This window comes from Malaclemys terrapin, chromosome 7 (assembly GCF_027887155.1).
Source record: "Malaclemys terrapin pileata isolate rMalTer1 chromosome 7, rMalTer1.hap1, whole genome shotgun sequence".
Lineage (NCBI taxonomy): Eukaryota > Metazoa > Chordata > Testudines > Emydidae > Malaclemys > Malaclemys terrapin.
Genome location: NC_071511.1, coordinates 54,806,819 through 54,834,143, shown reverse-complemented (window position 1 = coordinate 54,834,143; position 27,325 = coordinate 54,806,819). Strand labels below are relative to the sequence as shown.

At 46.4% G+C, this 27,325-nt stretch overlaps 1 protein-coding gene across 9 annotated transcripts in view; it reads left to right on the top strand.

Annotated features, from left to right (window-relative positions):
- USP54 (ubiquitin specific peptidase 54) overlaps nucleotides 1–27,325 on the top strand; it is a 256,337-nt gene that overhangs the window by 209,240 nt on the left and 19,772 nt on the right. For 7 of the 9 annotated variants that reach the window (XM_054034279.1, XM_054034275.1, XM_054034280.1 and 4 more), the window contains 5 exons: nucleotides 9,078–9,309; nucleotides 13,010–13,149; nucleotides 20,465–20,638; nucleotides 24,741–24,860; nucleotides 26,018–26,207. In XM_054034279.1, the coding sequence (XP_053890254.1) occupies nucleotides 9,078–9,309; nucleotides 13,010–13,149; nucleotides 20,465–20,638; nucleotides 24,741–24,860; nucleotides 26,018–26,207 (856 nt within the window). Of the gene's footprint in view, nucleotides 1–9,077; nucleotides 9,314–13,009; nucleotides 13,150–20,464; nucleotides 20,639–24,740; nucleotides 24,861–26,017; nucleotides 26,208–27,325 lie in introns of those variants that run through there. The other 2 variants (XM_054034283.1, XM_054034284.1) reach the window with 2 other exon arrangements.

The window sequence follows — 27,325 nt, the reverse complement described above, 5'->3', positions numbered from 1 at the left end:
ATACTGCATGATGTCTTGGACTAGAGAATGAAAGAGTTCCCCTTGCTAGCTACCATTCTCTATTCTGAGTGCCTGTCATGAGCCCTAGCACCCAACGCATGGTTTACCTGGACCTGCCTCTCACTGCACCTGTAGATGGAGGCCAAAGCCCAGCTCTGCACTGCTTTGGGTTGGGAAATCTCTGTTTGGAAGCAAGAGCTCCTGACATCCACGGCTTCTTCCCCTGCTCTGAGAATGCAACAAACATCCACGCAGCTTTATTGTCTTGTTCACATCCAGTTAGGGGAGAGAAATCCCCTAAACCTTACAAAGGGACTGGCGATCAGACACCTTCTGGTGCTGTTCCCCAGGGCCCATAAATGGCTGGAGCTGCTGAGTTCCATTCCATGGTTGAGAAATGAGTAGGGGAGAGGATGCGTGTTGATGGATGACCAAGGTATCGTTGGGGAAACCTGAGGGGGATGAGAGGAGAGAGAGATGGAGGAAATTGATGGGGAGAATCTAGAAGTTAAGGAGGATTGGAAGGGATGAAGCAATCATGGGAATGAGGAAGGAGAAAACTTGAGGAAGGAGGGAGAGACCATTACTCATGGAAAGGACAGAAAAGGGGCATGAGGGGAACCAATCAAAGGCAAATAGGAACGCACGTTAAAATCAGAAAGGGGATAACACTAAAATATGAAGAATTAGGAAAAGAAACATAATGAGTTATATTAAAAAATGTAATCAAAATCTGAATGCCAAAATTGTAAAATAGATTTCATATAATGTTTAATGCACAGTGCCATAAAGAGCTAGATCAGCAGAGAATGGAGAATCAAAACAAAATCCTTGCTCCAAAAAAATCTTACTATCTAATGCACAAGTGGGTACTAGTACACAAAACAGTTATGTGCACAAATGCAGAGTGTAACAGAGAAGGAGAGATTCTTCTTCGAGGAGTGTCCCCGCAGGTGCTCCACTTAAGGTGTCTTGACGCCCTGTGCTTGTAATCAGAGATTTGTGGTAGCAGTACCCGGTTGGGCTATGCATGCGCCGCTCCGAGCAGTTACATGGCAGTGCACAGCCAACCATCCCCCAGTTCCTTTTCTACCACGTTTAGCTTGAGTTGGAGTGATCAGCAGTTCCCTCTCTTACCTCAGTTCGTAGTTCTTCTTCAAGTGATTGCTCATGTTGATTCCATTCTAGGTGTGTATGCGCCCATGTGTGCAGTCATCAGAGATTTTTGCCTTAGTGGTATCTGTAGGGTTAACTGTGGCGCTGTCTGGAGTGCCGCATTCATGCAGTGGTATATCAGGCGCTGCCGGCCCTACGCCCTCTCAGTTCCTTCTTAACGCCAGAGGTGGTTAGTTGAAGGGCCTTCCTTGCTTAGCAAGTGCTAGTGGTTTTTTCATGCCTTAGGACCTTTTTTAAATAGTTTGTGTATAGTGTTAGTTAAGTTGTGTTAAGTGTAGTTAGTTAGGGTCCCAGTGGGGACTTTGCCCCAGGTGGGGCATGTCCCGGTCTCCCGGGTTTAAGCCCTGCTCAGATTGCAACAGGCCTATGCCTGTTAGTGACCCCCATAGCAGCTGTCTTAAGTGCTTGGGGAAGTCACACGTTAAGGATCAATGCCAGATCTGTAAGAACTTTTGGCCCCAAACCCAAAAAGAGTGAGATATTCGTATTGGGGCCCTCCTGATGCAGTCTGCCCTTCACCCGGCTTCTGAGCCGTCATGACAGGTTTCACTGAGCACCTTGGCCTCCATGCACAGTGTGCCGCCAGCACCCAGTTTCTCCTAGCACCGAGCGCCATTGCCGGTGCCGAAAAAGAAAACAAAAAAGTGCAGCTCCCTAGCTCCAAGCAAAAAGGGTCAACGGACAAGGGACTTGGGCCTACCCACCAGGCTACTCCGGAGCCACGTCCTCATGCCTCCCCGGTTGGGGCCCCCAGTCTCCTCAAAGGTCCGTCACCAACTCCTGGGAGTGGTATAGGACCCATGCCCCTGCCGGCACTGTCATCTGCCCAGGCTCCCCGGGGCAGAGAGAGCACAGGTCTCCACCTGTTCTGATGATGACTCTGGTGCTGCAGGACTCAGCTAAGGCTCCCCAGGAAGGCAAGCCAGCCACCAAGACCCCCTCAAGGAGCAGGCAGAACACTGCTGGTCACCAGAGAGGCGGTGATGTTCCTGTTCGCCACGCCGAGGATCCGAGACTCGGGGATCTGAGACCTGTCATTGGTCGCTCAGACTAGCGTCCAGTTTCCCTCAGTGTCACTCACCTGTATGGGGTCGATACTTCCCATACCATTCCCGGCACCAGTCATCCTCCCATCGGTTGTCTTCTCAACGTCAGTTCTGATCGTTGGTGCAGTTCCTTGTCCCGGCACCGGTCTCCCCATCACTGGTACCAATCTCCCCTGTACTGACACCAATCTCCCACCTCTGGTCAGTTACTGGTAGCCACAACCAGTAAACAAACCCAGGGATTGACAGCCCTTCCCTGGTCACAGGAAGGTGATTCCTCTGGCACGGAGGGCCAGTTCAGTCCATTGCCTAGGCCCCACTGGTGGGATTGGGCACCGGAACTTGCACCGTTGTCTGCGGCACCGCAGTGGCATCACGGCCAGTGGCCAGCGCAGTGGCTTTGCAATATTGCAGCGTGTGGGACATGATGAGAAAGAGCCCTTTGCGGCGCTCTTTGTTCACTGCATCGGAACTCCAGTTGGCAGCACCGACGGCAACAGGCTCAGTGCCGGGGGCCCATTCAGAGGTTGCAGTGGAAGAGCCTGTGCCCACCCCTAAGCCTCCCTCTCCAGCAGTAGTCCAATCTTCCTGGGACCTCCCAACCCTGGGACCTCCCAACCCTGGGACCTCTCCTGGTGGTCCAATCTTCCTCATCGGCTCTGGACGAGGCAGTCACAGGACCTTCAAGGGCTAACCTGCCGGACAATTTCAAGGAATATCAGGCATTACTTCTGTGTGTAGCCAAGAATTTGGGGCTGGAGGTGCAGGAAATGGCGGAGAAAGAGGACACTCTCTCCAATGTCCTCTCGGCCTCTACGCCCACCCGGATCGCCCTACCCATGCGTAAAGAGGTTCTTAAGATCTCCAAGGCCCTATGACAAACCCCCTCTTCCATTCCTCCCACCTCCAAAAGGACCAAAATAAAGTACTTTGTTCCAGCCAAAGGGTTTGAATATCTTTATATCCACCCACCCCCAGGCTTGTTGGTTGTGTCTGCAGCCAACGAGAGGGACAAGCATGGTCATACCTCCTCGACTCACAAGTACTGCCAGCTTACAATTTTGAGTGGCGAATCATCAAGCCCTGTTTGGCAGATATAATTTTAATCTCTGGAAAATCTCAGAAAATTCCAGAAATCCCTCCTGCAGGGTTTGGTCCAGGAGTTCGGCACCCCGGTGGAGGAGGGCACTGCAGCGGCCAGATGCTCCCAACAAATGGCATGGGATGTGGTGGACTCAGAGGCTCGGATGGTCGTGTCGGCAGTGGTTATGCAGCACAGCTCCTGGCTCCAAACAGCGGGCTTCTCCGAGGAGATGCAAACCTTCATTCAGGATCTTCCTTTCCAAAGGGTTGGTCTCTTCTCCAAGCAGACAGATGCCAGGCTGCATGGGTTGAAGGACACTAGACCCACCCTTCGCTCGTTGGGCATGCACACACCGCAGTCTGCTCATAACCCCTTCCAGCCGCCCCCGCCCCCACCTGGCAGCCCCTTCAGGGCTCTGCTAGAAGAAGGGACACTAGTTTTAACCATCAACACCCTTCTTCCTCCTGCTCATTTGCGCAACCTGGGCCCGCCAAATATGTAGGGGGCCAAAAGTGCTCATTTTGAGGGTGCACTCGAGAGCCATGCCTCAGTCAGCCACCTGGATTCTCCCCATCTCTTCCTCGACCATCTCCACCCTTACCATTTGGCTTGATTGTGAGTAACCTCGGACCACTGGATCCTGGATATAATACCTTGGGGCTATACCCTGCAATGTACGGTTCCCCCCCCCCCCCCCCCCTCTTCCCCATTCCTCTCCAGGGACCCTTCTCACAAGCAACTCCTCATTCAGGAGGTCAAAAAGCTCCTGTGCCTGGTGGCTGTGGAGGAGGTTCCTCAGGACATGGAAAGAAAAGGATTCTACCCCCACTACTTCCTAATCCTGAAAGCAAAAGGGCGCCTAAGACCCATCCTGGACCTGTGTCGCCTCAACAAGTCAAGATCCACATCCTTTCATCCCTGGATTGGTGGCTGGATCCCAAGTCGGTGCTGCCAGGGGTTCCCCGTCGCTTACCCTGGTTTCAGACGTGTCGGATCTGGGCTGGGGAGCCCACTTGGGTGAGCTCAGCAACCAGGGCCATTGGTTTGAACATGACCTAGCCCTTCATATCAATGTCAGGGAGCTCAGAGCAGTTCGCCTGGTCTGCCAGGCTTTCTTGCCACACCTAAAAGGCAAGGTGGTGCAGGTCCTCACAGACAATACCACCATGATGTATTACATCAACAGGCAAAGTAGTGCCAGGTCTTCGGCCCTGTGTTGGGAGGCACTCATCTTCTGGGACTTTTGTGTGTGGCATGCCATTCATTTGGTAGCCACCCACCTGCCTGGAACCAAGAATGTCTTGGCAGATCGCCTCAGCAGGACCTTCTTGTCTTGCCGCAAATGGTCACTCCATCCAGAGGTGGTCAGCCTGATCTTCCACAGATGGGGGACTCCCCAGGTTGACCTGTTCACATCCAGGCAGAACAGAAAGTGCCACGTATTCTGTTCTCTGCAGGGATGGGACAAAGGCTCCCTGTCAGACACCTTCTTGATTCCATGGTTGGGAACGCTAATGTACGTTAGATCCACAAGGTACCATAGATCCACAAGGTCCTGATGATAAAGGTGAAGCAAGAAAGAAGGAACGTCATCCTCATAGCCGCAGCGTGGCCTCACCAACATTGGTTCAGCATGCTGATGAGTCTTTCGGCAGCCATCCTGCTGCAGCTACCTCTTCGGCCAGACTTGCTGTCCCAGGATCATGGCAGTCTGTGGCATCTGAACCTGGAGGCTCTGCACTTGACAGCTTGGCTACTGCGTGGTTAAGTCTGGATGAATGGGCATGCTCCGCTGGTGTCCAACAGGTCCTGCTGGGCAGCAGAAAACCTTCCACCAGGCTACTACTTGGCAAAGAGGAAGCTGTTAATGTGTTGGGCCTCAGATCGACACATTGGGGCAGAAGAGGCCCCGCTGCAGGACATCCTAGACTATCTGCTGCACGTTAAGCTTTAGGGCCTGTCGCTCTATTCAGTCAAGGTCCACCTGGCAGCCGTTTCGATGTTTCACCCTCTGTTTCAAGGCAGGACAGTTTTCGCCCATCCTATGACAGTGCGGTTCTTGAAAGGTCTGGCACACCTCTACTCACGTGTCCGGGACCCGGTTCCCCCTTGGGACCTGAATCTTGTGCTGTAAAGGCTCTTGGGTCTTCCCTTCGAACCCTTAGTTTCCTGCTTGCTCCTGCTTCCCTCCTGGAAGGTTTCTTTCTTGGTTGCTGTAACTTCAGCCCACGGGTGTCCGAGATCAGGGTTCTTGCCTCAGAGCTGCCATATACGGTCTTCTACAAGGACAAGTCCAGTTGCACCTGCACCTGGCTTTCCTGCCCAATGTTGTTTCCCAGTTTCATACAGGTCAAAATGTTTATCTACCAGTCTTCTGTCCCAAGTCTCATGCGATGGGTGACAAATGCAGGCTGCATATCCTAGCCGTCAGATGGGCACTGGCCTTCTACACAGATAGAACGAAGCTGTTCCGTAAGTCAACGCAGTTGTTCATTGCTGTCACAGACAGGATTAGGGGTTGCCCAGTGTCTGCCAAGAGAATATTGTCGTGGCTCACAGACTGCATCTGATACAGTTATGAGTTGACAAAGGTGCCACTGTTGGCGATCGTGATGGCTCACTGAACTAGGGTGCAGGCATAATCAGCAGCCTTCCTGGAACAGGTGCCAATCCAAGAAATCTGTCAGGCTGCTACCTGGTCGTCCGTTCACATGTTTGCATCTCATTATGCGCTTACACAGCAAGCTTGGGATGACGCTGGCTTTGGTAGAGCAGTGCTGCAAGCAGCAAGCCTATGAACTCCGAGCCCACCTCCACTGGTACTGCTTGTGAGTTATCTACAGGGGAATCGACATGAGCAAGCACTTGAAGAAGAAAAAACGTTGTGTAACTGTTGTTCTTCAAGATGTGTTGCTCATGTCCGTTCCATTACCTGTCGTCCTGCCCCTCTGTCGGAGTTGTCGGCAAGAAGGAACTGAGAGGGAGTTGGGTCGGCGGCAGCTGATATACCTCCATATGGGAGCGCCACTCTAGAGAGCACCACAGCCGACCCTACGGAAACCGCTAAGGCAAAAATCTCAACAGTTACGAAAGGTAGGTAACCGGTTTTTGTTCCTAATAGTGTTCGCTTAGTTGTAGTTAGTTACCCTATTCCCTTGCCCTACTATAACTTTTTATTTCTTCATTTAAAAAAATTCTTTTTTCCTTTTTACCTTCCCCTGTCTCTCCGACAGGTACACAGCTATAGCCTCAAACAGAGTTTATCCCTGTTTTTTCTTCTGAGAGACCAATTCTGTCAGGTATGCCCAGCTCACCTGGCTTTAAATACTATCTGACTTGCAGACAGTCCATACCGGTCTCTGATAGCCATACACGGTTTGTCCACTGCCTCAACGAGACACACATTACTCAAAAGTGCCCACACTGCAGAAAGCTGACAGGGAAAGAAAAGCCAGGGATCTCCAACTGAAGCGCCTCATGATGGAGAAATCCCTCAGGCCAGCCTCAAACCCTGAATCCCAGAAACCGCCTGGCCAACAGTCGCCAGCAGCAGCCGCTGACAGAGGTTCTGCTCCAACAATGGCTGCCAAGGAGCCTGTTCCAAGAAAAGCTACCAAAAAGTGGTCGCAGACATCCCCACACTGCGAATCGCCCAAAAGAAAGCGATTTCCAATGGAAAAATCTGCCCAGGTACCGAAGGCACCGAGTGTTCCAGGCCATGTGGCACTGGGACGTCCAGCACCGAGAGTTCCCAAAGAGCTAAAGACCCTATGTGGGCAAGCTCAAATGTAGATTTACACAGTGAAGTGAAACCGTCCAGCTCGGTACCCATGGACCCAAAGAAAACATCTGCACTGAGCAGTACAGTGGTGCCACCTGCAATATCTATGCCATACAGCTCTAAATCCTCAGCACCAGCAGCTTCAATTCATACTCCTGGCTCGTTCACAATGCCGTCTCTGGCACTGAGCGACACGGTTCTGCAGCAGTTCATGAGGCATGTGGACCTGACTGTGGCCTCAATGCCTGAATCTCCTTTACTCGTTACCGAGGGTACCTCAGCCAGATCGGAACCAAGCCAGTTGACTCTTCCCTGCATATCAGCCCCGTCTATCTCCAGTGATAAGGAAAAAGAGGATGATGCAGTAATATATACTCCCCAGCAGCGTAGATAGCCCTGCCAATTAATGATGCAATCATGTAGCCTGCAAAAATATTCTGGCAGATACCTGCTACAGCACCACCCTCATGTAAGAGGTTTGACAAAAAATATTATGTGCCAGCAAAAGGGGATGAGTTTCTATTTACACACCCTGCACCAAACTCCTTAGTGGTGGAGGCGGTCAACGAAAGGGGGAAACACCAGTCCCAAATGATCCCATACGATAAGGATTGGAAAAGGCTGGATCTTTTTGGATGGAAAGCCTATTCCTCAGCTATACTTTAGTTCCTCATAGCCAATTATGCGCCCTACTGGCTAAATATACACACAATCTGTTCTCCAAAATGTCAGAATGTATTGAAAATTTACCCAATGACATAAAAAAGATTAGTACAAGGCGAGCAATTCCAAAGGGTGTCTCATTGCCAGGATGACCCTACAGGCCTCCCTTGACTCTGCATGCATGGCAGCATGATCCATCGTGATATCTGTGGTCATGCGCCGTGCATCCTGGCTCCACCTCTCTGGGTTCCCAAGGGAGGTCCAGGCAACAATCGAGGACTTACCCTTTGAGGGTCAGAAACTATTTGCAGACAACACCGATGTGTCATTACGCACCCTAAAAGACTCAAGAGCAGCCTTAAAAACCCTGGGCATCTAAGTATCTGCAAACAAAAAGAAACAGAGTAGCTTTTACACTCAGAGATTCAGGTCAACGCCATACTCTCAACCCCACAGACAGCACAACCAACGGCATAAACAAAGACAGAACAGACGTCGGTAGAACCAAAATCAGCCTTAGACGTCTCAACAATCCACCTCCAGTTGGTCCCCACCCTGTAGCGGTGCATGGTGGTATTCTGTCCTAAGTGCAGGTCTCTGCACTTGTCCTTGTTGAACCTCATTAGATTTCTTTTGGCCCAATCCTCTAATTTGAAGTAGAGGAGGAGGTTGCGCACCTGGTGTAGTAACTGAGGTTCTTCGAGTTTCACGTAGATTCTCTGGAGTAGAGAGGGAACAGGGATGATTGGCTGCACACTGCTATGTAACCGCTTGGAGCGCTGTGAGACGGCTACGGCATGTGCGCAGCCCAACTAGGTACTGCTACCACAAATCTTGAATTACAAGCGCAGGGCGTCAAGACACCTAAAGTGGAGCACCCACAGGGATAATCATCTTGAAGAACCTCAATTACTGCACAAGGTGAGTAACCTTCTCTTTCCCTTCCTCTAGTAAAATATATCCCTCTTTCTGGCTTTTACTATATTCACCCTGACAGGGATGAGTTGAACTCCTGGCTCATAGATTTTGTTCTCCTTTGGATGAAGCAGGTTCCACTAAATGGCAGGTATTTAAAAAGAAATTAGTTTGGGGAGAATCCACATGAGACTAAAGCTTCATTTCCCTTGCTCCTCTGGAAATTACTTTGTTTTTAGAGATGCTATAAAGATATTGTCTAGGCTTCTTGAAATTGTCTGGACAATTTGATCCCTGAACACAGAAGCAGCACATTTGGTTTAAACGTGGTTAAGAATTCAGAATACTAGCAGGTAACTTGATGGAATTAAACCTGACTCTTCTGCCATCCCATATTCTTTTCTCTTGACAGCCAAGGAATTTGCAGAGGATGAGTTGAAGGAACCAGCAACTCAAGGAACAAGGCCAAACCAACTAAACATCAGGTATAAGCCCTGGGGTCGAGGTCGGGGCACCCAGCACCTGATGGATCAGCCTCCTCGTCTGATCCAAAGGATGGAATCTGGCTATGAGAGCAGTGAACGCAACAGCAACAGCCCAGTCAGTCTGGACATGCCCTTGTCTGAGAGCTCAAGCACACACAGGTAGATTTTAATAAAGTGCACTCTTGGACTTTTGCTTCTCTTATGGCCCTGTACACTAGGACCTCTGAGAACTAAACTGTTTTATAACTTAAGTATTGACCTTCAATCCCAGCCTGCAGTTCTTGTAGACTGCGATGCAGGTAGATTATTGGAAATAGGAAGCTGGGTATATTGTGCCATGGCAGTCTTCCCTTTTTGGATGGTCATTAATTCGTACGGTTCATGATTGAGAGGAACAATTTCAGGAGGGTGTCTCAACCAACTACAGGGGGGAAGATGGATGTAAATACAGAGCTCTGTCCTTAGGCTCTGTCAAAAACTGAAGTTGCAGGATGCTGGCATCAAGGAGACAGTTAGTTTTAAATTTTGAAGATGTCTGTCACTGTGCTTTCCATGTCAAGAGTTAATCTGCTCTGTTATCTTTGTCTCAGTTAAATTACTGTCTGACAGTGAGAATCCCTGTGTCAGGCTCTGATCTGGAGCATTTGTACTGTTAATGGACTGACATGAGACCATGTCTGCTTGAGGACTTCGTTGTGGCCTCCTGAGTGGTTTAGAATAAAGAGCATGCATAAATAATAGGGCTGTCAATTAATCGCAGTTAACTCATGCGATTAACTAAAAAAAAAATTAATTGTGATTAAAAAAAATAATCGTGATTAATTACTCTGTTAAACAATAGAATACCAATTGAAATGTATTAAATATTTTTGGATGTTTTTCTACATTTTCAAATGTATCGATTTCAGTTACATCATAGTATACAAAGTGTACAGCAAATATTTGCACTGTAAACATGATAAACAAAATAAATAATATTTTTCAATTCACCTCATACAAGTATTATCATGCAATCTCTTTATCATGAAAGTGCAACTTATAAATGTAGATTTTTTTTGTTACATAACTGCACTCAAAAACAAAACAATGTAAAACTTTAGAGCCTACAAGTCCACTCAGTCCTACTTATTCAGCTAATCGCTCAGACAAACAAGTTTGTTTACATTTACGGGAGGCAATACTGCCCGCTTCTTATTTACAATGTCACCTGACAGTGAGAACAGGCGTTCACATGACACTGTTGTAGCTGGCGTTGCAAGATATTTATGTGCCTGATGCGCTAAAGATTCATATGCCTCTTCATGCTTCGGCCATTGTTCCAGAGGACATGCTTCCATGCGGATGATGCTCATTAAAAAAAATAATGCACTAATTAAATTTGTGAATGAACTCTTTGGGGAAGAATTGTAGGTCTCCTGCTCTGTTTTACCCTCATTCTGTCATATATTTCATGTTATAACAGTCTCGGATGATGACGCAGCACACATTCATTTTAAGAACATTTTCACTGCAAATTTGACAAAATGCAAAGAAGATAACAAAGTGAAATTTCTAAAGATAGCTACAGCACTCGACCCAAGATTTAAGAATCTGAAGTGCCTTCCAAAATCTGAGAGGGACAAAGTTTGGAGAATGCTTTCAGAAGTCTTAAAAGAGCAACACTCCGATGCAGAAACTACAGAACCCCAACCACCAAAAAAGCAAATTAACCTTCTGCAGGTGGCATCTGATTCAGATTATGAAAATGAACATGCGTCGGTCTGCACTGCTTTGGCTTGTTATCAAGCAAAACGCGTCATCAGCATGGACACATGTCCTCTGGGATGGTGGTTGAAGCATCAAGGGACATAATCTTTAGCGCATCTGGCATGCCAGCTACAACAGTGGCATGCAAAGGCCTGTTCTCACATTCAGGTGACATTGTAAATAAGAAGCAGGCAGCATTATTTTCTGCAAATGTAAACAAACCTGTTCATCTAAGTGATTGGCTGAACAAGAAGTAGGACTGATTAGACTTGTAGGCTCTAACGTTTGAGATTGTAGAAAATGTAGAAAAATATTTAAATAAATGGTATTCTATTATTGTTTAACAGGACGATTAATCACTATTAATCGTGATTAATTTTTTTCATTGCTTGACAGCCCTAATAAATAAATATACTTTTCAATCTTCATCTTTGGTGCCTGTGACTACTCAAGAAAAGGCGATCACACTCAGGGTTTTACAAAAGAGTTGTTGTTTGTGTAGATCTTAAAAATCTGTTCAGAACAGTTAACTCTCCAGAGCATGGTTTTGGCATGTATTACTTGCTTAGGGTCTCCTAAGGAACCAGTAAAAAGAACGAGGAATACTTGTGACACCTTAGAGACTAACAAATTTATTTGAGTATAAGCTTTCATGGGCTAAAGCCCACTTCATCAGATGCATGCAGTGGAAAATACAGTAGGAAGATATACACACACACAGAGAGAGAGAGAACATGAAAAAATGGGTGTTGTTATACCAACTCTAACAAGACTAATCAATTAAGGTGGGCTATTATCAGCAGGAGAAAAAAAACTTTTGTAGTGATAATCAGGATGGCCCATTTCCAACAGTTGACAAGAAGGTGTGAGTAACAGTAGGGGGAAAATTAGCATGGGAAAATAGTTTTTACTTTGTGTAATGACCCATCCACTCCCAGTCCTTATTCAAGCCTAATTTAACGGTGTCCAATTTGCAAATTAATTCCAGTTCTGCAGTTTCTCATTGGAGTCTGTTTTTGAAGTTTTTTTGTTGAAGGATTGTGACTTTTAGGTCTTTAATTGAGTGACCAGGGAGGTTGAAGTGTTCTCCAACTGGTTTTTTGAAAGTTATAATTCTTGACGTCTGATTTGTGTCCATTTATTGTTTTGCATAGAGACTGTCCGGTTTGGCCAATGTACATGGCAGAGGGGCATTGCTGGCACATGATGGCATATATCACATTGGTAGATGTGCCATCTTCAGTAGAGAAATTCCCTGCAGCTCCGTAGTTTCCAGGAATTGAGGATGTATACAGTGATACTTGTAGAAAAAGGGCAGATTGTGACAGCTGCAGTTGCTATTTTCTGAAAGCTGTGTTCTGCAGGGAGCCACATTCGCCATCATTCCTTTTGAGAGCTCTTTTTACTATTTTGTAAAATAAGGGGACTATGGGTAAGTATACACTATCGATCTATCGGGGATGACACGATAAATCGATCCCTGGTTGCTCTGCCGTCGACTCCTGTACTCCACCGCGGTGAGAGGCGGAAGCGGAGTTGACGGGAGAGTGGCAGCAGTCGACCCCGCGCTGTGAGGACGCGAGGTAAGTCGACCTAAGATACGTCGACTTCAGCTACCCATTCTCGTAACTGAAGTTGCGTATCTTAGGTCGATTTCCACCAACACCACTCCCGCCAGTGTAGACCAGGCCTTAGTGCCAAAATCAAGAGGAACTGGTGTTTGGAAGTTTTGATGCAGTTTTTATGATCCCTATTGCAGAAAATGCTTGACTGGAGGTTATAGTTTTGGTATGTTTGGGAATAAGGGAGATAATTCTTACACTTGGGGACCAAGAAACAGAGCCCAGATTCCTATGTCAAAGAATAAAATCTTTAGAAAATATCATTTATTGAGAAGAGGTGGACTCTTTTCCCTCCCTGGGATTTTCCCATAGAATCCTTTTAAAATACCTTCTCTTTTGAGACTGTGAAAGTAAGGTGAAGATGAAATGTTACTGCCAGATTGGAAAAATGTAGGGCTGTCTAGTCCTTCTCCCCAGTACCCTATAGCCCTCCATTCCGTCAAAAGATTGGCCAGATGTTAATACATTGGTTTTCCCTCCACTTCTTCAAGGGATTCTCGTATGAAGCGAGCAGGTGGGTTGGTTCCTGCCTGGCGTAACATCCCAAAGTCGCACAGCAGCAGCATCTTAGAAGTGGAATCTGCTTCATCGACTAGTGGTTGGACAAGCAGCCAGCACTCTGTTGGGAATGGTAAGCTACCTTTTCAAACCCCAAATAGCCATGATCGTGGAGTATAAAATGTATTGAGGTAAGTACTTATTCCCTGGGTATTTTTGCCTTCACGGTGGAGGCAGATGCAAGAAAGGGAAAAAGACTCAGGAATCTGGTACAGCTTTTGGCTACAGTTCTGGTTTACAGCATTACCAGTCAGTACCACCAGGAGTCTGTTGGAACATGCCTTTCATTCATCTTGCTTGGTATCCTTCCTCTGGCAACTGCATACTGATACACCAGAGGAAGGTAATACACCAACTGTGCAGCTAGAGGATTGGTATTTCATGTTAAGAAGCAAGCTTGCGACAGCATCTAGAACCAAACTTGTCAGAAATAAAAAGGAGATAGGAAAAATAAATGGGTAGGAGACAATTTAAGGTAATTGGACAAAGGCTCAACTTTCCTAGGGATGTTTGTCCTTTGGAATGCAAGATTCCTGAGCAGATATTGATTCTAGAATTCGAGGGTGGGGAAAAGATATCTTCTGAAAACAAGACTTTTGTGTCTATAGGGGGTTGTTGATTGGTTACATTGGAAGACTCCTGGCACATAGTCTTTATATACCTTTTTGATCTAGCTGCATAAGCAGATGAAAACAATATCTATGTAGGCATTCCTTTTATATACTAAAGCTAAGGATCTAGCTAACTTTGCATAGCCTCAGTTGAGAATTAAAAACAGTTAGAAGGGTTATGGTTTGTGCACCGGGTTAGGAGAGGGTTACTTCATCAAATGATTCCCTTCTTATACCATTGATTGCTTCTTGGGTCAATGGATCTAAGGACAAGGCTGTGCTTCAAGGGAGCGCGAAGTAATATTGCAACATTTCTACCTCAGGCACTGATGGAGAGGAGACAAATAGAAACTAAATAGCTTTGGGAGGGATAAGGGGTCAGTCCAGCACAGTCTTGCTAAATTTACATTGAAGTGATCAAGCTGCTCCCAGCTTGCAAGTGAACAAGATGTACTGCAGAAACAGCTGCCTTTTGGGAATCAAAAGTGGGGGGGGAACACAATCCTTTCGCCAAACAAAGTAAAATGTCATCTCCTTAGAGGATAATAACATTTAGATCTTGGTTTCGCTCATTTATTTGATTTAAAAGGTTCCATTTTTAAGTATATTTCAGGTAGCCTAAATGGAGGAAAATTGATCAACTTCCTATTTGTCATCTAGAAAAATAGATCCTTTTGCTGATCACAATAGCCCTGAGTTGCATCACACTTATGTCAGTCCTGAGCTCTGAGGGTTTGAATGATGATAAACACAGATGACATCAGCATTTATCAGTAGAAATTCAGGACCTACTGGTGCCAAGGTGGTACAGAAACTCACAGCTCTGAGCAGTGGGTTAGAACATACTTCCAACTGTTCTTAATTGCGTTCAAAAACATATTTAGATCCAGATTTGCTCGGTTCCACCTTTCAAAAGTATAATTTAACAGAAACAAAATTGATTTTCCAAAATTTCCTTGCATATTATCTCATAATTTTGCTATTTTCTAATGTTAGTTATATCCCTCTCATTGGTCTTATTCTCCCTTACTAAGGGTCTACATATAAGTTTTTGTACCCATTTGACTATATCGGTTTAGAAACCAGTATACATGGAGTACAGTTCCCTAGTGTGGTACTGAGCTATACTGGTAAAAAGGGGCTTATATCAGTAAAACTTATTCCCATATGGTATACTTAGGGCTGGTCTAAGCTACAAAGTTAGGTCGGCCTAACTACATTGCTCAGGGGTCTGAAAAATTCACTCCCACTGGAATGGGTTACCTAGGGAGGTGGTGTAATCTCCTTCCTTAGAGGTTTTTAAGGTCAGGCTTGACAAAGCCCTGGCTGGGATGATTTAGTTGGGGATTGGTCCTGCTTTGAGCAGGGGGTTGGACTAGATGACCTCCTGAGGTCCCTTCCAACCCTGATATTCTATGATTCTATGTAGTTTAGCTGACCTAAGCCCTTGTGTAGACATCGCCAGGCTGATGGAAGAATTCTTCTGTCAACCTAGCTATCACTTCTTGGAGAAGTAGATTTACTAAAGCAACAGAAGAGGCCGTCCCGTCACTGTAGTAAGTATCTATACTACAGTGCTTCAGCGGCACAGCTGCAGCGTTTCTGATGTAGACATACCCTAATAAACTCTTTTGGTTTAAAATTACACCCCTAACAAATATAGTTGAATAGGAACAAAAACTGTCATCTGTATCCCATAATTTTCACACTTTAAAAAAAATTCCATGAACCTGTGTGGCTCTCCTTGCTGTCCGCCATCTCTGCTAGAAGCATGGAACCTGCACAACTTTACACTATTGTCATCAGTGTTGCAAGCACAGGATGCACAACCTTCTGGTATTTGCAGAGCTGCAAGAACTGCATCAGTGAGGCACGTGCCAGCTTAGTAGTGGACACATTGATTCGGGATATAGCAAAAACCATTTCAAGGTTGGTGGAGGTGTTCACAGAACAGTTGCAGATACTGGAGTGCCACTTCTGGGCGCAAGAAAAAAGCACTGACTGACTGGTGGGACCACATCATTATGCAAACTTAGGGTAATGAGCAGTGGCTGCAGAACTTCTGACTGCGCAAGGCCACATCCGTGGATCTGAGTGCCAAGCTCATCCCATCCCTGCAGCGCAGAGACACCAAAATGAGAGCTGCACTGACAGTGGAGAAATGAGTGGCGATCGCGTTGTGGAAACTTGTAACACCAGATCAGAGAGGAATCATTTTGGAGCTGAAAAATCCATTGTGGAGGCTGTTGTAATGCAAGGGCCAGTAATTGTCTCTTGCTACACAGACTATGATTCTCTGCAACGTGCAGGACATAAAGGATGGATTTGAAGCAGTTGGCTTCCCAAACTGTGGTGGAGTGATCAAAGGCATGCATGTCCTTATTTTGGCACTAGCCCTTTTTGCCACAGAGCATATCAACAGAAAGGGCTACTTTTCTATGGTTATGCAAGCGTTGGTGGATCACTGGGGATGCTTCACTGACATCAGTGGTGGCTGGTCAGGGAAGATGCATGATGTTCGCATCTTTAAGAACATAGGACTATTCAGAAAGCTGCAAGCAAGGACTTTCTTTCCCAAGTTGTGGATTATCATTAGTGGGGTTGAAATGCCAATAGTGATCCCGGGAGACCCAGCCTACCCCTTGCTCTCTTGGCTCATGAAACCATGCACAGAAACCTTGGCAGCAGCAAAGAATGATTCAACTACCAGATCAGCAGGTGCAGAATGGCAGTTGAATGTGCGTTTGGTAGATTTAAGGATTGATGCCATAGTGTACTCACAAGATTGGATCTCTATGAGTAAAATGTCCCAAAAGGAATAGCTGCCTGCTGCATCCTGCATAACGTCTGTGAGGCAAAGGAGGAAATGTTGCCACCAAGGAGGAGGGGAGAGGTGGAGTGGCTGTCTGCTGAGTCTTAACAGCCAGACACCAGGGCTATTAGAAGAGCTCAACACGGGGTTATCCGGCTCAAGAAGGGTCTGAAGGAGCGCTTTAACAGTGAGCCATAGTAAGACATTGTGGTGGACTGTGCTCTACCTGGCTGTGCTCTTTCAGGGCCTATTAGGAATTGTGTGGTGCTTTGTGTATGTGTGTGACTATAACACTGTCAATGCACCTATTAATGTTGTGGTTCTTGCTGTACATTTATGATTATCACACTTTGTCACTGATCTTATGAGTTGTGTCACACTGTACAATAACAGTTGGGTGCTTTCAGAACTGTTAGACATTCTACAGCATATGTTAGGAATTAATAAAGATGAATTATTTTCCCAAAACAGAATTTAATTGAGTAACAAAACCAGTGCAAAAAAAAAACCCTGTGCAATTTAAAAGGAAATACATTCAAAATGTAATAAATTAATAGAACAGAATGGCCCAGATTCCTGGCACCAGGTTTGCGGTCTCCACCAACGTGGCATGGATCACCCGATTCAAGGCACCCCAGTCTCCGTATTCCTGGCACAGTAACGCCTCCCACCAGCAAATGCCCTGGCGCAGGTCCCCATCCCCTAGACAGCCCTCAACACTTTGGTGTCCCCCAGTGCAGGACCGCTCGGCACCGGTCCTTGGTGCCATTCCTGGGAAAGGCATTGGTCGTCATCTTCCAGGCACCAGTCCCCCACACCGAAAAATGAGCCGCCACATGCAAGACTCCACAGCCCCACCCTGGGCCCCGGAAGGTGATTGGTCTGAGTTGGAGCGGGAGTTTAGCCCCTCGCCAAGGAAGCACCGATCACCTTCAGCTCTGGAGACCAGCACAGCACCTGTGGTGGCTGCGTGGCAGATGGGCCACTGGCCTGCCCAATGGCCTTGTTGGAACCCATGGGGCATGCCTATGATGCCGGTTCCTTATTCACATTACTCCTCTCCTCCCTAGCTGCTTTGGACAAGTGACTCCCTGCACCATTGGTAGTGGGCTCGGAAGACAGCGCAGACCCCGTCATGAGATTGAAAGAGCAGGTGGCAACGCCGAGGGAGCCATGCCCAGTGGGGGAAAGTGCCAATGTTGCCCCCAATGTTGCCTTCGTCCTCTTTGTCACCAGACAAGGCGGTGGCAGGCCCCTCCCACGCTAACCCTCCCGATGACTTTAAGAAGTGCCAGGCCCTGCTCAAGAGGGTGGCTTCCAACCTGAAACTGGAGGCTGAGGAGCTGGCAAAGCAGTTGGATACCCTCTTCGACGTGCTATCAGCTGCAACCCTGGCACGGGTCGCGTTGCTGGTCCATAAAGGGGTTCTCAAGACTGCTAAGACAAGCCCCCTAATCTATTCTGTCCACCTCCAAGTGGGCAGAAAAGAAATATGTCCCTGCTATGGGGTTTGAATACCTTTATACACACCTGCCCCCTGGGTTGCTGGTTGTATCTGCGGCCAACAAAAGGGACAGGCAAGGTCAGGCGAGCGCCACGCCTAAGAATAAGGATGCCAAGAGACTGGACCCCTTTGGAAGGAAAATTTATTCAATGGCCAGTCTCTATTTCCGGTTGTCCAACCACCAGGCCTTTTTGGGGAGGTATAACTTCAATCTGTGGGACTCCCTCAACAAGTTTAAGGAGTATCGCTGCAGGATCTTGGCCAGGAGTGTTCCATGATCTGGGAAGAGGGCAAGGCGGTGGCAAGGGGCTCCCTCCAGATAGCCTGGGATGCTGCCAATTCAGCTGCCAGAATCGTTGCCTTGGCTGTGGTAATGAGGTGCAGCTCTTGGCTACTGTCCTAAGAAATTGGGTCTGTCCTAAGAAATGCAGTCCTCCATCCAGGACCTTCTGTTTGAAGGCACTAGGCTCTTCTCGGAGCTGATGGATGCGAGGCTGCATGGATTCAAAGACTTCCGAGCCACTCAGTGCTTGCTGGGCCTCCACATGCTGCAGACGGCGAGAAAACAGTTCCGGCCCAATGGGCCACCTAGGTCCTGGGATTCTTCTAAACAAAGTGCCTACAGGAGGAAGGAAGAAGACAGAGTTTAAACGCCATCACCCACTTCCTCTCACTCGCCCGCACATCCCGGCCCTGCGAGACACCACTGGAGCCAGAGGCAGGTGTTTTGATGGTGTGCTCGAGGGCAGCGCCACAGTCAGATCCCAGGATCCACCTTCCTATCATTTTCTCTACTACCTGTGCCCCTTCCAGTCGACATGGTCACGAGTAACCTCAGACCATTGGGTGCTTAATATAATATCCTTGGGCTACACCCTGCAGTTCTCGGTCGCCTCCTCCCCACCACCACCTTCCCCATCCCTCTTCAGGGCCCCTTCTCACAAGCAACTCCTTGTTCAGGAGGTAGAGAACCTCCTACAGTTGAGGGTAGTAGAGGAGGTCCCTTGAGAAATGAGGGGGAAAGGGTTCTATTCCCGCTGTTTTCTAATCCTGAAAGCGAAAGGGGGCCCAAGACCTATTCTGGACTTGTGACACCTCAATAAATATCTCAAGAAGTTGAAGTTTCGCATGGTCTCCCTAGCCTTCATCATTCCCTCCCTGGATCCAGGAGACTGGTACACTGCCCTCAACTTGAAGGACGCATACTTTCATATCTCCATCTTCCAAGGGCAAAGATGATTCCACCGTTTTGTGGTGGGCCAACGCCATTTCCAGTTCACACCGCTACCCTTCGGACTCTAATCAGCTCCGAGAGTATTTACATAGTGTATGGCGCCACTAGCCACTTACCTGATCTCTTGTGGCACACCTCTGGCTACGGCGCCCTGGGCGTGGGCCCCATTTGCCCAGCACGAGGGCTGGCCCTGGGAGTTGACATAGCTTAGTCGACTTACCCCGGTGTCTTCACTGCGCTGAGTCGAAGGGAGACCAGTCACCTTATCTTACTCTTCTCGGAGAGGTGGAGTACTGGGGTCGACCAGAGAGCACTCTGCCGTCTATTTTAGCGGGTCTTTATTGTGGGGGAGGGATAGCTCAGTGGTTTGAGCATTGGCCTTCTAAACCCAGGGTTGTGAGTTCAATCCTTGAGGGGGCCATTTAGGGAACTGGGGTAAAAATCTGTCTGGGGATTGGTCCTGCTTTGAGCAGGAGGTTGGACTAGATGACCTTCTGAGGTCCCTTCCAACCCTATGATTCTAGGCAATGTGGTGTGCTTGTTTTTATATTTTGTCTTTTATGAAAAATATATGAAAATATTTGATATAATTTTTCTGATAAAATATAAAAATATTATCTGTTTTGTCTTGTATGACAATATACAAAATATATATGTATATTTTGTCTTTTATGATAAAATACTTATGCTAAGCAATTGGATCCATCTTGTATTTAGCTGTGACACTCTGAGTAAGTTTCCCAGACCTGAAGAAGAGCTTTGTGTAGCTCGAAAGCGTGTCTCTCTCTCACCAACAGAAGTTGGTCCAATAAAAGATATTACCTCACCCACTTCATCTCTCATTTGGAACATTAAACCAGATAAAATGTACAAAGCACGAATTAAACATATAGTGGGGGAAAACTTGCTTTGGCAAGGGAGTAAGCTAAAATGACCCAGTAGTCTTTTTCGTTTCTAAATCTTTCAGAAAAATTACCGGTAATATAAATATATGTAATATATAATTTTAAAATTAACAAAGTAACTTTGCTAAATGCTACCTTGTATGTGCTCTGGGTGGCACTTGCCTTGGTCTTCAGGTTTTTCTTGCTTCCTATTTAAAATGGACTTAAAGAAGATTTGGGAGGGGGAACGAAACAAGCTCAGCTGTTGATATAGAAAAGTATGCATGTTGGAATGAGGTACCCACTGAAAGTACCCATTGCTGTCTTTGGTTGGTGTTTGAAGGTGGAGAAATGCCTGTCCCATCAAAGAGCGAACTGGATGAGTTACAGGAGGAAGTGGCAAGGAGGGCGCAGGAACAGGAGCTACTCAGGAAACGGGAAAAGGAACTGGAGGCAGCAATGGGCTTTAACCCCTGTCCCAGCAGGTTCATGGACCTAGATGAGCTGCAGAACCAGGGTAACCCTCACAGACTGGATGTGGCTGACATGGGGTGGGGGTTGTGTAGGTTTGGAGTACAGTATTGCACATGTGGGAGATGGGGAAAGTGTTTTTGGTCTTTTGATTTTTCCATTGAGTCCCTTGCTTTTTCTTCCCCGTGACAATTTTACAATTACTCAATAGCTTTCTCCAGTCTGTGAGACAAAAGACGGTCTCCGGATTTATCAGAAATGTGAGAAACAGGAAGAGAATGGTGAACTTGTAATGCCCAGGAATCTAATTTGAAGAAAAAAAAACCCTAATTGTATTCTGCCCAAACACCAAACTCTACCCATGTGAGACACCAAAATAAGGCTTGATCTACGTTTAAAATTTTGGTTGATATAGCGATGGCCCTCGGGGGGGTGATTTTTTCAAATGCCTAAGTGCCATAGCTATGCTGACCTAACTCCTGGTGTAGCTGCAGCCAGGTTGATGGAAGAATATCATCTCTCAGGAAGGTGGTGTCCCTACAGTGATAGAAAAGCCTTTTCCATTGGTGTAGACCACATCTACACTACAGGGTTATCAGGCATAGCTAGGATGCCATATCTGAGTAACTATAGTTCCTATAGTGTGTGAACATCTCCACTTGCATGAGATCTTTACATTGTTTGTGCTCCTCCATTCTTGCATGGCGATCAACAGTGCAATAGTTATCAATGTTGACCTCTAAATTGTTGTCATAAGGCTTTGGTTAATGACCTCTTGAAATGAATTGGGCAATTCGCAGCTCTTTGCTCTATCTTCTCAGACTGTCTACAGAATCATGCAGGCATCCGTATATCAATTATGATTGGTTAATAGTTTTAAGTGTCTGTTCACAACCTTAAGAGTTACTGATTTAACTTTTTTAAAAAAATTAACACTCAGATTCTGGAACACAAGGCTGCAGACTCCATTAAAAAAAATCCACTTCACTGAGTCACTGGGAACAGTCCCAATTTGACCCAGGGTAATGGCCCACTAAGCACATTATTAGAAACATCTAGCTGTTTAGCATTTCCTTGTTTAAAAAAGCAAAGCATATTAGAAAGGCACTTAACAACAAAGAGTGCTATGCAGTACTTAGGGGTCATAGCCTCTGGCATGATAGCTAAGGAAGCTAGATGGCTCCTAAACCTGCTTTCATCCTGGATGGTTCCCACAATGCTTTATGGCTTCATGGCTTCCTTATGAACAAGACTCCAGAACATTCCTGACCCATTCTGCCTTCCAGTACATGGTTTTACCCATGCAAAGGAGGCCAAGTTCAAAATGCTGGAGTCTGGTCTTCAATTCATGAACCTTAAAGGCCACACATTTTGACTATGAAGATGCTGCTGTGTTGACTTACTGATCTACCGGACTTCTCCTTCACATTCAGCTCATGCTCATTTACAAGGTTTCTCTGGAGTCCTTAAAATAAGAAGTATGTATGGTAGTGAATTGTATATTACCCAGGTCAAGGAGGCTTTATTTTTTGGTTGAATGAAATATTAATTTTTATAATTATCTGTCATCATGATAAAGGGCAAATGAGCAGATTTTTGCTTGAGCTGGTACATTTTCATGAGCAATCATAAAATCATAGAATATCAGAGTTGGAAGGGACCTCAAGAGGTCATCTAGTCCAACCCTCTGCTCAAAGCAGGACCAATTCCCAGCTAAATCATCCCAGCCAGGGCTTTGTCAAGCCGGGCCTTAAAAACCTCCAAGGAAGGAGATTCCACCACCTCCCTAGGTAACGCATTCCAGTGTTTCACCACCCTCCTAGTGAAATAGTTTTTCCTGATATCCAACCTGGACCTCCCCCACTGCAACTTGAGACCATTGCTCCTTGTTCTGTCATCTGCCACCACTGAGAACAGCCGAGCTCCATCCTCTTTGGAACCCCCCTTCAGGTAGTTGAAGGCTACTATCAAATCCCCCCTCATTCTTCTCTTCTGGAGACTAAACAATCCCAGTTCCCTCAGCCTCTCCTCATAAGTCATGTGCTCCAGACCCCTAATCATTTTTGTTGCCCTCCACTGGACTCTTTCCAATTTTTCCACATCCTTCTTGTAGTGTGGGGCCCAAAACTGGACACAGTAATCCAGATGAGGCCTCACCAATGTCGAATAAAGGGGAACGATCACGTTCCTCGATCTGCTGGCAATGCCCCTACTTATACAGCCCAAAATGCCGTTAGCCTTCTTGGCAACAAGAGCACACTGTTGACTCATATCCAGCTTCTCGTCCACTGTGACCCCCTAGGTCCTTTTCTGCAGAACTGCTACCTAGCCATTCGGTCCCTAGTCTGTAGCAGTGCATGGGATTCTTCCGTCCTAAGTGCAGGACTCTGCACTTGTCCTTGTTGAACCTCATCAGGTTTTTTCGGCCCAATCCTCTAATTTGTCTAGGTCCCTCTGTATCCGATCCCTACCCTCTAGTGTATCTACCACGCCTCCTAGTTTAGTGTCATCTGCAAACTTGCTGAGAGTGCAGTCCACACCATCCTCCAGATCATTAATAAAGATATTAAACAAAACCGGCCCCAGGACCGACCCTTGGGGCACTCCGCTTGAAACCGGCTGCCAACTAGACATGGAGCCATTGATCACTACCCGTTGAGCCCGACGATCTAGCCAGCTTTCTATCCACCTTACAGTCCATTCATCCAGCCCATACTTCTTTAACTTGGCGGCAAGAATACTGTGGGAGACCGTATCAAAAGCTTTGCTAAAGTCAAGGAATAACACATCTGCTGCTTTCCCCTCATCCACAGAGCCAGTTATCTCATCATAGAAGGCAATTAGGTTAGTCAGGCACGACTTCCCCTTCGTGAATCCATGCTGACTGTTCCTGATCACTTTCCTCTCCTCTAAATGTTTCATAATTGATTCCTTGAGGACCTGCTCCATGATTTTTCCAGGGACTGAGGTGAGGCTGACTGGCCTGTAGTTCCCCGGATCCTCCTCCTTCCCTTTTTTAAAGATGGGCACTACATTAGCCTTTTTCCAGTCATCTGGGACCTCCCCTGATCGCCATGAGTTTTCAAAAATAATGGATAATGGCTCTGCAATCTCACCCGCCAACTCCTTTAGCATCCTCGGATGCAGCGCATCCGGCCCCATGGACTTGTGCACGTCCAGTTTTTCTAAATAGTCCCGAACCACTTCTTTCTCCACAGAGGGTTGGTCACCTTCTCCCCATGCTGTACTGCCCAGTGTAGCAATCTGGGAGCTGACCTTGTGCGTGAAGACAGAGGCAAAAAAATCATTGAGTACATTAGCTTTTTCCACATCCTCGGTCACTAGGTTGCCTCCCTCATTCAGTAAGGGGCCCACACTTTCCTTGATTTTCTTTTTGTTGCTAACATACCTGAAGAAACCCTTCTTGTTACTCTTAACATCTCTTGCTAACTGCAACTCCAAGTGTGATTTGGCCTTCCTGATTTCACTCCTGCACGCCTGAGCAATATTTTTATACTCCTCCCTGGTCATTTGTCCAATCTTCCACTTCTTGTAAGCTTCTTTTTTGCGTTTAAGATCAGCAAGGATTTCACTGTTTAGCCAAGCTGGTCGCCTGCCATATTTACTGTTCTTTCTACACATCGGGATGGTTTGTTCCTGCAACCTCAATAAGGATTCTTTAAAATACAGCCAGCTCTCCTGGACCCCTTTGCCCTTCATGTTATTCTCCCAGGGGATCCTGCCCATCTGTTCCCTGAGGGAGTCAAAGTCTGCAATTTTATAGGCTGTTCTTATAAATGGCACTAGTCCTGTTGTCCGTAGGCCAGAACACCTAGTTTCTCTTGAACTTGCCATTTGTCCCGATATTTCGCACTCCGTTTTGTTTTTGTTGTTGTTTTTTTGCTCTGCCAGCGACGCCCCACCCCTTTCACCTCCGCCTCATGTGTCCCAATATTTTGTTCCTCTCATCTGGTCACCCTATAATATCTTTAAAGAGGAAATGAGAGTCTGGGAAAGGTACAGCCTCTACAGAAGGGCTACTACAAATGACTCCTGTATAGAAGGGTTTTGTACTCACAAATGGGAGGGAGGGTAAAGGAGAAACAAAAAAAGAATGCAAATGAAATGAAGAGTGCTGCCCATTGCAGGGAGGAGTGATGGCTTTGAGAGGTCCATGCAGGAAGCAGACTCAATCTTTGAAGAGTCGCTGCATCAGGAACAGAAGGGAGATTGTGCTGCAGCTTTTGCTCTCTGTAACGAAGCTATATGTAAGTAACTCTAATTGCCTGAGCTACTGCGCTTTTGACAGTTTACTAATATCACAGCACAGGACTGTAAAATTTACTGACTAGTCATCTGAAATTCTCAGCTGGGAAAATGGGGAGTGTGCTGGTCCATACTAGTATGCTTGGAGCTAGTACCTCCTCTTTCTAAGCACCCTTGTTTCTGGATTTTAATCCCCTCCAGCACCCTGGCTCCCTCTGGGCTGTTGTCTCTAGTGCAATGGCAATAAGAACACTGGGATGTTAGATTGTCCCTCTTGCTGCTAACTGGTAGGTGACTCCCTCTCCTGCATTCCTATACCTAGTAAGCAGTTTTCCCAATCAAGAGACCAGTTTGCAAAGGGTTTAAGCCCTAAACCTGCCAGCACAGCATGTAGGAAAGGAGCATGAGAGAAGATGACTCTCCAGTCACCAACAAGAAAAGGAATGAACTATGCTGTACTTATTCACATCTCAGGAGGAACAGACGGCATCAAGATTTTGAAGGGCTAAATATTGCTGTGAATTATGGGAGTCATGTGCTATTGCATTTTTTTTGTTTTGATATTTTATAATTTAATTGGCTGGCTATCCCACCCCAACCTCCATTCCTCACTTGCTGGTTATTGCAAACAGAGCAGGTAGTACCATGGATTTGCAAAGGCAAAAATATGTTTATGGAAATTGGCTTTTCTGTATTACAAAATGAGGGTCAACATACAGTCCTCATGAAAGCTCTGTTAGTCTGCACCCCACCTGGCCACACCCTGATTTCAAATCCCGACCAGGTTCCCTTGCACATAAAAGGACCATGATATGGGAATAAGTAGTTGTATAGATGGAAGGCTGAGAATGCAATAGCGTTTGTGTGAGGGCTGGAGAAAGACCCACCCCGTGTTAAGAGGAGGAGGGGTTTGGCTAAAAACTAGATTTTTCTTTTGACTCATTTTGGTTTAGTTTCAGTTAACCTGTTTGGACACATGGCTAACTTGAATGTGCATTAATGGAAATGAAAGCATCCCTGTAAACTTATCTGTGGCAGCATTTGCATGGTCCATGTTTTATGTTCTTGCTACATCTTTTTTTTTTTTTCTTTTTTCTTTTTTCAATTTTAGTCTTTTTTTCTGTTTTTTGTTTCTGCTATGTTTTCTTTTGCATTTTAGCTAAACTAAGACTTGCCATGCATGATGCCAGCTCTAGCACTCACAGCAGAGCCCTAGTCGATAAGAAGCTACAAATCAGTATCCGAAAAGCACGGAGCCTCCAGGATCGCATGCAGCAACAGCCATCGCAGCAGCCGCCGCCGCCAACCTGCCACCCACCACAGGGGGGCACCATGACCCAGTCTACAAGGTAGTCCAAGTATATCACAGTAGACCAGTTCTGAGCTGCACCTATCAACAGCATGGTCTGGAAAGAAGTAGTGAACTGTGTTTTCCCCCGGTTACTCAAGATCCTGTAGTGTTGTTCCTCATGGCATGCTCAGATCATACCATGTTATAGGAGAGCGCACTTCAGTGCATCCACGGTCTTAGCTGGCCAAGTTATATGCACCAAGTCAAAACATGGCCTGTAATAGAGGCTTTTAGAAATTAATTCTGACCTGCTGATAGAAAAGACACGTGCATCAAGAGAGAGAATGCAATAGATAAGTGACTGTTAAAAGGAGAGGTGTGTTTTAAGGTGAAATGAAAAGCTTTAAAAAAGAAAAATTAGCAAATATCTTCAGGGCTCAATTCAGTTAAGCAGTATTATTATAATGAATGCCCTGAAATAACTACCAAGAGGAGGGCAGTCACATGTTTGCAGTGTTCTTAACAGTGAAAAATGCATTGACTCTTTTCTTCTAGGCCACCTTTTCTTTGGTGCACTGGTGCAGCTCTTGGAGAAAAAGGTTCATTCATAACCCATCCTTGCCCTGTCACCTTTCTGTTGTTTCCTGACCACTGTTCCCGACGCCACTTCCATTCCGCAACCAGGTTCTCTGCCTCCCAGCTGCCTCTAGTCTGACTTAGCAGCCTCTCCAGTTTCCTCCACAGGACACTTTCTTTTCTACTTTTCTCTTCCATTCTGTATACTCCATTTGATTCTCTGCTCCCACATCTTACTCAGCCCATCCTAGTTCCCTATTGTAACACCATTCTACCCTTTTCTGCCTGCCATCCCCTACCACCTCTAGAATCTTCCTTGCCCAGCTTCCTGGCAGCTTCTCCACCTATTTCTTTCCTTCTCCCACTTCCCCCACTACATGCTGTGCGACCAAATACCTAGGTGAAATCTCATGTGAGCGTCCCTTTTTAAAAACACTGCAGGGAGATAAGTGCTGAAATCCATACCTGAAAAGGCTATAATTCCGGGTTCCATTCTTTTCTTGAAGCTGTTGAATTATGTACAATGACAGCAGATCCCTGTGCTAATTAGAGGTCCACAGTGCCCTCAGTTGTAGAGAAACACTGAAACCTGACGTTGGA